The sequence below is a fragment of the Pygocentrus nattereri genome, chromosome 13, assembly GCF_015220715.1.
Source record: "Pygocentrus nattereri isolate fPygNat1 chromosome 13, fPygNat1.pri, whole genome shotgun sequence".
Lineage (NCBI taxonomy): Eukaryota > Metazoa > Chordata > Actinopteri > Characiformes > Serrasalmidae > Pygocentrus > Pygocentrus nattereri.
Window position 1 is genome coordinate 39355116 of NC_051223.1, and position 12500 is coordinate 39367615.

At 40.7% G+C, this 12500-nt stretch overlaps 1 protein-coding gene across 2 annotated transcripts in view; it reads left to right on the forward strand.

Annotated features, from left to right (window-relative positions):
• LOC108441013 (A disintegrin and metalloproteinase with thrombospondin motifs 3) overlaps positions 1–12500 on the forward strand; it is a 139490-nt gene that overhangs the window by 96327 nt on the left and 30663 nt on the right. For both annotated transcript variants that reach the window (XM_037543889.1, XM_017720266.2), the window contains exons 8-10: positions 1–49; positions 2459–2591; positions 3607–3720. The exon at positions 1–49 is cut by the window's left edge and continues 95 nt beyond it. In XM_037543889.1, the coding sequence (XP_037399786.1) occupies positions 1–49; positions 2459–2591; positions 3607–3720 (296 nt within the window). The remainder of the gene's footprint in view (positions 50–2458; positions 2592–3606; positions 3721–12500) is intronic.

Consider the following 12500-nt stretch of genomic DNA (forward strand, 5'->3'; position numbering starts at 1 on the left):
GATATCACTGGTCACGCTGCAGCAAGCAGGAGCTCAACCGCTACATCCAGTAAGACTTTCATCGTCTATTAGCCCGACCTCTGGGGCCAAAGGCTTTGTTTACATTCTTATATTTGAAAATGTCTATTTTTCATTTTAAATATGTGGTGACGTTGGTACCATGTTGAAGAGGAGTTCCACCAATTTTCCAAAATTTCTGTATAACTCCATGTGTGAGGTTTAATCAGAGGGATTCAGAGGGTTTGGTGTGAACTGGTTCAGACGTCTTTACAGTGGTGGTGATGGGAACCAGGCGTCGCCATGACTACAACACAGATATAGACACTTTATTTACCATCCAGAACCACCAGAGAACCTACATGAGTCTTCTGAGCTTATATGGAATGTTGATGATGGAAAACAGTGGAAAATCTGGAATAATGAGTTTTCTTTGGGGTCTATTTTGCCGCACAGCGCCCTGCATGTCTCCCTCCACCATGAATGGAGTTGAAGGCCAAAATGTCATGTTGTCATTTTCACACCAAACCACTCAAATGACTGTTTTATTGCTATTTTATCAAAACTCTGTGTTTGTCCAAAGGTATTTACTTCTTCTACTGAGTGAATTCATATCAATTTGTATAATCTGCATAGAAAAGCACTGACCAATAGGTAGGGACACTCTAGAGCAGCCACAGTTCAGCCTAAGGTCACCATGCCCAGTGTCAAACGTGGGCTAGACGGGTTTTAAGACCCTCTACATTGAGTATGGAGCCCTGCTGGTGACATCCTGTGTAAATAACAATAATGTGTCATCATATTGAGATCCTAATGCATGATCAAACTTAGTAAGGTGTGGGAACAACATAATTAGGGCATGGCCACAATTTAGTAAAGCATGGGAACCTTATTAAGTTGTGACCAAGGCTTAATTATCTCGTTCCTATGCTATACTAAGTCATGGCCATAACTTAATTATCTCAGTCCCATGCTTTACTAAGACATGCCCATGACTTAATTATCTCGTTCTCGAGCTTTATTAAGACATGGCTTGACTTAGTTATCTTGTTCCCATGCTTTAGTAAGTCATGGCCACGACTTAATTATTTTGTTCCCATGCTCTACTAAGTCATGGCCACAACTTCATTATTTTGTTCCCATACTTTACCAAGTCATGGACATTACTTAATTATCCCATTCCCATGTTTTACTGAGTTATTCTTATGCATTATTATTAATTATATGGTCTGTCACCAGCAGGGGGCTCCATAGTGGAGCTGTGGAACAGTGTTCTCTGGAGTGATGGAGCTCCATCCAGTACATTTGGCCTGAGTTTGAGTGTCCAGAACTGACCATCTAACATCAGTACCTGACCTCACTAATGCTCAATCAAATCCTCACAGCAATGTTTCAACATCTAGTGTAAAGCCTCACCAGAAGAGTGGAGGCTGTTACTGCAGCACAGACTCACTGTTAACCCCTTCATTTCAGAAGAAACCCTGAGTTTACAGACTTTTGGACTCACAATGTTCAACATCAATTTTTGCAATGCGATGTTGCATTAAAGTGAGTCGCTCTTCACCTTCACTCCAGCTTCTGTTCTTCTCAGGAAACTCACTTTCAACTCCTCAAAGAACCTGCAGACACGCCTCCAAAGTTCAGTCTGAGAAGCTGGTTAATGATTTACTGAAGTAATCAAACCCATTCAGTGGTGCTGAGGTCTGGACTCTGGGGCGGTCAGTCCATCAGCTTCTTTGTTTGATGTGTCCGTCTCCTTTTCTCAGTGAGGTTCTTCTTGATCAGCTACACGTCCTTTCAGACCCACAGCGCTGAGTGGTCTTCTCACAGTGGAAGGAAGGACAGAAACACCTGTGGATGTTCTCAGATCTGAAGCAGCTTGATCTTCTCCTCTCTCTCAGAGATCAAAGCTTTCAGTGCTGTTTATCTGATGGGGGCAGTTATGGGGTTGACCAGCTCTTCCAGGTGGTTGCTAGGAGCCCCATGTTCACTGTTTTTTGCTTTGAGTTTTGATTCCCTTTACCTGAAAAAGGAATACCTTGTACTGAATGGCTGTTTGGGCTGGAAATAAATGAACGGTGGTCTCTGACTTTTGCTCTTGATGCTTGAATGCCTCTTGAATCTCAGACTGGAAGCCCATTTAAATGAAAGGTCTTCTGTGCTGATAGAGGCTGAGGTTTAATCCTCTTTGATGACATCCTAGAGCACTGGGAGCACTTCAGAGTGCATTTGTGTGCCTCTGCTTTTAGTCCTTTGGGAATAAAGATGATCGCACCACGAGGGAAAGGACTGAATTACGATTAATTAAACTGAGATGATGTGTTTTTGCGCTAAGATGCTGGGCTGGGTTGAATGAAAATGTATCCAATCCAATCTAAACGTCATGGTTCGGCCTTGAGCTGAATGACCGTAACACTGAATCTCTCTGAATAACCTCCACGCTCTCTGAATTCGCCCCCAGCTCGTATGACTGTCTGCTGGACGACCCATTCGAGCACAAATGGCCTAAACTCCCGGAGCTGCCGGGCATCAACTACTCCATGGACGAGCAGTGCCGCTTTGATTTCGGGGTGGGATATAAGATGTGCACAGCTGTAAGTCTTTACCATCAGTCCGTTTCTAATGTTGTTGTGGGGCTGGACGATTTGACCAAAAATCTTACCTCAGTCATTTTTTTCCCCATATAATTAAATATTACGGCTTGACCGATATCAAAATATTTCGGTCGATAATGATTTTGAGCGTGCAACAAATCTAAAATCAGCTGATATAATTATGAATCACTATTTATTCAGTTATAGTCTAGATTTTAATATCATACTCCAACAGTTTGGGTTAATCAGTGACCTGCTGACTGAGGTGATTTTCAGTATTTACTTCTAAACTGAAATAAACAGTGGTAACAGTTACAGCCTTAAATAGTATCAGTGTTGTAGCTCAGTGGGCGGAGCTGCAGAATTATTTGTATTGTTTTCCTGTTAATTACCTCAAATTTGTCTTATTTTTCATCAGTTCTTATATTTTTTCCTGTTATAACACGTTATTCTCTTCCAGAAGGAAAGTGCAAAACTGCGCCACCTGCTGGCGGCATTCAACTTTTTGACTCGTGTTCATTTCACTATAGGGATCATTTTAATAATGATTTAAAAAAAAACCCACAAAGCTGGAAACTGAACTTCCATTTCTCAACCAAACAAGCACAGCAGCTACAGCCGCATGTAAAGGTTTAGGCGCCTCTGGTCAAATTGTATGTCCAGTGAAGATGAGTGAGCGCATCCTTTAGAGGCTCTGTTCCGCTGTTTATTTGCTAATTGTGATATTGTAGGGGCGACTGGAGCGAATCCGCAACGGACAGGCTTTAAGTCACTCAACGGGGTCTAGCCCTTTAAGGGGGGGGGGGGGGGGGTTCAGTTGTTCTTTTCAAGCGAGTTAAGTTTCGTTTTTGTCTCGAAGCATTAAAGTTTTCCCTCCGCGGGATTCTCCACTAACTTGAGCCTCCTTACTTCACGACCCGCTTCAATAGATAAAGCACGAAACATGGCCGGTGTAAAAGCTGGGGCACGTTTCGTTTGTATGACCTTAATAATCGCGCTCTCGTTCTTTCCTCAGTTCCGCACGTATGACCCGTGTAAGCAGCTGTGGTGCAGCCACCCTGATAATCAGTACTTCTGTAAGACAAAGAAGGGTCCGCCTGTGGACGGGACGGAGTGTGCTCCGGGAAAGGTGGGTGACCGTCGTCGGCTAAAGCTGCTTTTAGAGTACAGACAAACTCCCGCACACCTACAGACAAAACATACAGAAGAATACAAAACACAAATACTATCAGGACTAAGACTAGTCTGAGTACAGTTACTATCAGGACCAAGACTAGTCTGAGTACAGTTACTATCAGGACCAAGACTAGTCAGAGTATAAATACTATCAGGACCAAGACTAGTCTGAGTATAAATACTATCAGGACCAAGACTAGTCTGAGTACAGTTACTATCAGGACCAAGACTAGTCTTGAGTATAAATACTATCAGGACTAAGACTAGTCTGAGTATAAATACTATCAGGACCAAGACTAGTCTGAGTACAGTTACTATCAGGACTAAGACTAGTCTGAGTACAGTTACTATCAGGACCAAGACTAGTCTGAGTATAAATACTATCAGGACCAAGACTAGTCTGAGTACAGTTACTATCAGGACCAAGACTAGTCTGAGTACAGTTACTATCAGGACCAAGACTAGTCTTGAGTATAAATACTATCAGGACTAAGACTAGTCTGAGTACAGTTACTGTCAGGACCAAGACTAGTCTGAGTACAGTTACTATCAGGACCAAGACTAGTCAGAGTATAAATACTATCAGGACCAAGACTAGTCTGAGTACAGTTACTATCAGGACCAAGACTAGTCTTGAGTATAAATACTATCAGGACTAAGACTAGTCTGAGTACAGTTACTATCAGGACCAAGACTAGTCTGAGTACAAATACTATCAAGACCAAGACTAGTCTGAGTATAAATACTATCAATACCAAGACTAGTCTGAGTAGACTTACTATCAAGACCAAGACTAGTCTGAGTATAAATACTATCAAGACCAAGACTAGTCTGAGTATAAATACTATCAGGACCAAGACTAGTCTGAGTACAGTTACTATCAGGACCAAGACTAGTCTGAGTACAGTTACTATCAGGACCAAGACTAGTCTTGAGTATAAATACTATCAGGACTAAGACTAGTCTGAGTACAGTTACTGTCAGGACCAAGACTAGTCTGAGTACAGTTACTATCAGGACCAAGACTAGTCAGAGTATAAATACTATCAGGACCAAGACTAGTCTGAGTACAGTTACTATCAGGACCAAGACTAGTCTGAGTACAGTTACTATCAGGACCAAGACTAGTCTTGAGTATAAATACTATCAGGACTAAGACTAGTCTGAGTACAGTTACTATCAGGACCAAGACTAGTCAGAGTATAAATACTATCAGGACCAAGACTAGTCTGAGTACAGTTACTATCAGGACCAAGACTAGTCTGAGTACAGTTACTATCAGGACCAAGACTAGTCAGAGTATAAATACTATCAGGACCAAGACTAGTCTGAGTACAGTTACTATCAGGACCAAGACTAGTCTGAGTACAGTTACTATCAGGACCAAGACTAGTCTGAGTACAGTTACTATCAAGACCAAGACTAGTCTGAGTACAGTTACTATCAGGACCAAGACTAGTCAGAGTATAAATACTATCAGGACCAAGACTAGTCTGAGTACAGTTACTATCAGGACCAAGACTAGTCTGAGTACAGTTACTATCAGGACCAAGACTAGTCTGAGTACAGTTACTATCAGGACCAAGACTAGTCAGAGTATAAATACTATCAGGACCAAGACTAGTCAGAGTATAAATACTATCAGGACCAAGACTAGTCTGAGTACAGTTACTATCAGGACCAAGACTAGTCTGAGTACAGTTACTATCAGGACCAAGACTAGTCAGAGTATAAATACTATCAGGACCAAGACTAGTCTGAGTACAGTTACTATCAGGACCAAGACTAGTCTGAGTACAGTTACTATCAGGACCAAGACTAGTCTGAGTACAGTTACTATCAAGACCAAGACTAGTCTGAGTACAGTTACTATCAGGACCAAGACTAGTCAGAGTATAAATACTATCAGGACCAAGACTAGTCTGAGTACAGTTACTATCAGGACCAAGACTAGTCTGAGTACAGTTACTATCAGGACCAAGACTAGTCAGAGTATAAATACTATCAGGACCAAGACTAGTCTGAGTACAGTTACTATCAGGACCAAGACTAGTCTGAGTACAGTTACTATCAGGACCAAGACTAGTCAGAGTATAAATACTATCAGGACCAAGACTAGTCTGAGTACAAATACTATCAAGACCAAGACTAGTCTGAGTACAGTTACTATCAGGACCAAGACTAGTCTTGAGTATAAATACTATCAGGACCAAGACTAGTCTGAGTACAGTTACTATCAGGACCAAGACTAGTCTTGAGTATAAATACTATCAGGACCAAGACTAGTCTGAGTACAGTTACTATCAGGACCAAGACTAGTCAGAGTATAAATACTATCAGGACCAAGACTAGTCTGAGTACAGTTACTATCAGGACCAAGACTAGTCTGAGTACAGTTACTATCAGGACCAAGACTAGTCAGAGTATAAATACTATCAGGACCAAGACTAGTCTGAGTACAGTTACTATCAGGACCAAGACTAGTCTGAGTACAGTTACTATCAGGACCAAGACTAGTCAGAGTATAAATACTATCAGGACTAAGACTAGTCTGAGTACAGTTACTATCAGGACCAAGACTAGTCTGAGTACAGTTACTATCAGGACCAAGACTAGTCTGAGTATAAATACTATCAGGACCAAGACTAGTCTGAGTACAGTTACTATCAGGACCAAGACTAGTCTGAGTACAGTTACTATCAGGTCCATGACTAGTCTGAGTATAAATACTATCAGGACCAAGACTAGTCTGAGTATAAATACTATCAGGACCAAGACTAGTCTGAGTACAGTTACTATCAGGACCAAGACTAGTCTGAGTATAAATACTATCAGGACCAAGACTAGTCTGAGTATAAATACTATCAGGACCAAGACTAGTCTGAGTACAGTTACTATCAGGACCAAGACTAGTCTTGAGTATAAATACTATCAGGACCAAGACTAGTCTGAGTACAGTTACTATCAGGACCAAGACTAGTCTGAGTACAGTTACTATCAGGACTAAGACTAGTCTTGAGTATAAATACTATCAGGACCAAGACAAGTCTGAGTATAAATACTATCAGGACCAAGACTAGTCTGAGTACAAATACTATCAAGACCAAGACTAGTCTGAGTATAAATACTATCAAGACCAAGACTAGTCTGAGTATAAATACTATCAATACCAAGACTAGTCTGAGTACAAATACTATCAAGACCAAGACTAGTCTGAGTAGACTTACTATCAAGACCAAGACTAGTCTGAGTGTAAATACTATCAAGACCAAGACTAGTCTGAGTATAAATACTATCAGGACCAAGACTAGTCTGAGTACAGTTACTATCAGGACAAAGACTAGTCTTGAGTATAAATACTATCAGGACCAAGACTAGTCTGAGTACAGTTACTATCAGGACTAAGACTAGTCTGAGTACAGTTACTATCAGGACCAAGACTAGTCTGAGTACAGTTACTATCAGGACCAAGACTAGTCTTGAGTATAAATACTATCAGGACCAAGACTAGTCTGAGTACAGTTACTATCAGGACCAAGACTAGTCTGAGTATAAATACTATCAGGACCAAGACTAGTCTGAGTACAAATACTATCAAGACCAAGACTAGTCTGAGTATAAATACTATCAATACCAAGACTAGTCTGAGTAGACTTACTATCAAGACCAAGACTAGTCTGAGTATAAATACTATCAAGACCAAGACTAGTCTGAGTATAAATACTATCAGGACCAAGACTAGTCTGAGTACAGTTACTATCAGGACCAAGACTAGTCTGAGTACAGTTACTATCAGGACCAAGACTAGTCTTGAGTATAAATACTATCAGGACTAAGACTAGTCTGAGTACAGTTACTGTCAGGACCAAGACTAGTCTGAGTACAGTTACTATCAGGACCAAGACTAGTCAGAGTATAAATACTATCAGGACCAAGACTAGTCTGAGTACAGTTACTATCAGGACCAAGACTAGTCTGAGTACAGTTACTATCAGGACCAAGACTAGTCTTGAGTATAAATACTATCAGGACTAAGACTAGTCTGAGTACAGTTACTATCAGGACCAAGACTAGTCAGAGTATAAATACTATCAGGACCAAGACTAGTCTGAGTACAGTTACTATCAGGACCAAGACTAGTCTGAGTACAGTTACTATCAGGACCAAGACTAGTCAGAGTATAAATACTATCAGGACCAAGACTAGTCTGAGTACAGTTACTATCAGGACCAAGACTAGTCTGAGTACAGTTACTATCAGGACCAAGACTAGTCTGAGTACAGTTACTATCAAGACCAAGACTAGTCTGAGTACAGTTACTATCAGGACCAAGACTAGTCAGAGTATAAATACTATCAGGACCAAGACTAGTCTGAGTACAGTTACTATCAGGACCAAGACTAGTCTGAGTACAGTTACTATCAGGACCAAGACTAGTCTGAGTACAGTTACTATCAGGACCAAGACTAGTCTGAGTATAAATACTATCAGGACCAAGACTAGTCTGAGTACAGTTACTATCAGGACCAAGACTAGTCTGAGTACAGTTACTATCAGGACCAAGACTAGTCAGAGTATAAATACTATCAGGACCAAGACTAGTCTGAGTACAAATACTATCAAGACCAAGACTAGTCTGAGTACAGTTACTATCAGGACCAAGACTAGTCTTGAGTATAAATACTATCAGGACCAAGACTAGTCTGAGTACAGTTACTATCAGGACCAAGACTAGTCTTGAGTATAAATACTATCAGGACCAAGACTAGTCTGAGTACAGTTACTATCAGGACCAAGACTAGTCAGAGTATAAATACTATCAGGACCAAGACTAGTCTGAGTACAGTTACTATCAGGACCAAGACTAGTCTGAGTACAGTTACTATCAGGACCAAGACTAGTCAGAGTATAAATACTATCAGGACCAAGACTAGTCTGAGTACAGTTACTATCAGGACCAAGACTAGTCTGAGTACAGTTACTATCAGGACCAAGACTAGTCAGAGTATAAATACTATCAGGACTAAGACTAGTCTGAGTACAGTTACTATCAGGACCAAGACTAGTCTGAGTACAGTTACTATCAGGACCAAGACTAGTCTGAGTATAAATACTATCAGGACCAAGACTAGTCTGAGTACAGTTACTATCAGGACCAAGACTAGTCTGAGTACAGTTACTATCAGGTCCATGACTAGTCTGAGTATAAATACTATCAGGACCAAGACTAGTCTGAGTATAAATACTATCAGGACCAAGACTAGTCTGAGTACAGTTACTATCAGGACCAAGACTAGTCTGAGTATAAATACTATCAGGACCAAGACTAGTCTGAGTATAAATACTATCAGGACCAAGACTAGTCTGAGTACAGTTACTATCAGGACCAAGACTAGTCTTGAGTATAAATACTATCAGGACCAAGACTAGTCTGAGTACAGTTACTATCAGGACCAAGACTAGTCTGAGTACAGTTACTATCAGGACTAAGACTAGTCTTGAGTATAAATACTATCAGGACCAAGACAAGTCTGAGTATAAATACTATCAGGACCAAGACTAGTCTGAGTACAAATACTATCAAGACCAAGACTAGTCTGAGTATAAATACTATCAAGACCAAGACTAGTCTGAGTATAAATACTATCAATACCAAGACTAGTCTGAGTACAAATACTATCAAGACCAAGACTAGTCTGAGTAGACTTACTATCAAGACCAAGACTAGTCTGAGTGTAAATACTATCAAGACCAAGACTAGTCTGAGTATAAATACTATCAGGACCAAGACTAGTCTGAGTACAGTTACTATCAGGACAAAGACTAGTCTTGAGTATAAATACTATCAGGACCAAGACTAGTCTGAGTACAGTTACTATCAGGACTAAGACTAGTCTGAGTACAGTTACTATCAGGACCAAGACTAGTCTGAGTACAGTTACTATCAGGACCAAGACTAGTCTTGAGTATAAATACTATCAGGACCAAGACTAGTCTGAGTACAGTTACTATCAGGACCAAGACTAGTCTGAGTATAAATACTATCAGGACCAAGACTAGTCTGAGTACAAATACTATCAAGACCAAGACTAGTCTGAGTATAAATACTATCAATACCAAGACTAGTCTGAGTAGACTTACTATCAAGACCAAGACTAGTCTGAGTATAAATACTATCAAGACCAAGACTAGTCTGAGTATAAATACTATCAGGACCAAGACTAGTCTGAGTACAGTTACTATCAGGACCAAGACTAGTCTTGAGTATAAATACTATCAGGACCAAGACTAGTCTGAGTACAGTTACTATCAGGACTAAGACTAGTCTGAGTACAGTTACTATCAGGACCAAGACTAGTCTGAGTACAGTTACTATCAGGACCAAGACTAGTCTTGAGTATAAATACTATCAGGACCAAGACTAGTCTGAGTACAGTTACTATCAGGACCAAGACTAGTCTGAGTACAGTTACTATCAAGACCAAGACTAGTCTGAGTACAGTTACTATCAACACCAAGACTAGTCTGAGTACAGTTACTATCAGGACCAAGACTAGTCTGAGTACAGTTACTATCAGGACCAAGACTAGTCTGAGTACAGTTACTATCAAGACCAAGACTAGTCTGAGTATAAATACTATCAGGACCAAGACTAGTCTGAGTAGACTTACTATCAAGACCAAGACTAGTCTGAGTACAGTTACTATCAGGACCAAGACTAGTCTGAGTATAAATACTATCAGGACCAAGACTAGTCTGAGTACAAATAGTATCAAGACCAAGACTAGTCTGAGTATAAATACTATCAATACCAAGACTAGTCTGAGTAGACTTACTATCAAGACCAAGACTAGTCTGAGTATAAATGCTATCAATACCAAGAGTAGTCTGAGTACAGTTACTATCAGGACCAAGACTAGTCTGAGTACAGTTACTATCAAGACCAAGACTAGTCTGAGTACAGTTACTATCACGACCAAGACTAGTCTGAGTACAGTTACTATCAGGTCCAAGACTAGTCTGAGTATAAATACTATCAAGACCAAGACTAGTCTGAGTATAAATACTATCAGGACCAAGACTAGTCTGAGTACAGTTACTATCAGGACCAAGACTAGTCTTGAGTACAAATACTATCAGGACCAAGACTAGTCTGAGTACAGTTACTATCAGGACCAAGACTAGTCTGAGTACAGTTACTATCAAGACCAAGACTAGTCTGAGTATAAATACTATCAGGACCAAGACTAGTCTGAGTAGACTTACTATCAAGACCAAGACTAGTCTGAGTACAGTTACTATCAGGACCAAGACTAGTCTGAGTATAAATACTATCAGGACCAAGACTAGTCTGAGTACAGTTACTATCACGACCAAGACTAGTCTGAGTACAAATACTATCGAGACCAAGACTAGTCTAATAACACAATGTTGAGTCCAATGAGTCAATGTTTCAAAAAATTCATATCATATTTTGTTCATATCCAGCACTGTCCAGAATTATTGACACCCTTGACAAAGGTGAGAAGAAGGTGGCTGAAAGAATGTCTGTTGTTTACCTGATTGAATCCAGAGTTTCAGTAAGACAGAATTATTCAAACATCAAATTTCTGTACAGCTGATTTAGCACTAATGATATTAAATAAAGCCTATAGAGAGCTGGGTTCTCATGTTATGTTAATTAATGAATTAATGTTAATTAAACTGACTGCAGAGTAATTGAGTAAAGTATGGAAAAAGCAGCTGGGGCTGTAACGCTGAATCTATTCGGAGATTATTCTGCTTTTTTCACTTTTTGGCATCATGTTTTGTATTTTTTCCTTATTTTGTAAAGCTCATTTAACTGCTTTTGGAAGAAGGTCACCTCTTGACGTTTGCCGAGTTTGAAGTTGGTTGGTCTTTGTTTTTGCTGAGCTGGCGCAGCGTCAGAGCTCACAGAACACACAGCACGGTCATATGAACCTGTTTAACTGGAAAAATAACATTTGGAATAAACTCAATTAAAACCCACAGAGAATTATGATCACAAGACGCATTTATTCAGAGCTGATGCAGCACTTTCCAAAACAAACGGGCAGCGCTGGCCCAGCACGCGCTCATACAGGCGGTGAAGGACAATGAACTGTGGATGACAATGAGCACTAATTCCACAGTAACACTTGATTTACACCGATCAGGCGTAACATTCTGACCACCTCACTGTCCACTTCATCAGCTCCACTTACTGTATAGCTGCACTCTGTAGTTCTACAGTTACAGACTGTAGTCCATCTGTTTCTCTGATACTCTGTTACCCTGTTCTTCAGTGGTCAGGACCCCCATGGACCCTCACAGAGCAGGTACTGTTTGGGTGGTGGATCATTCTCAGCACTGCAGTAACACTGACGTGGTGGTGGTGTGTCAGTGTGTGTTGTGCTGAGAATGACCCACCACCCAAACAGTACCTGCTCTGTGAGGGTCCATGGGGGTCCTGACCACTGAAGAACAGTCGATCAGACACAGCAATGCTGCTGGAGTTTTTAAACACTGTGTCCAATCCCTGTCCACTCTATTAGACACTCCTACCTTGTCGGTCCACCTTGTAGATGTAAAGTCAGAGACGACAGCTCATCTGCTGCTGCACAGTTTGTGTTGGTCATCCTCTAGTCCTTCATCAGTGGTCACAGGACGCTGCCCACAGGACGCTGTTGGCTGGATATTTTTGGTTGGTGGACTATTCTCAGTCCAGCAGCG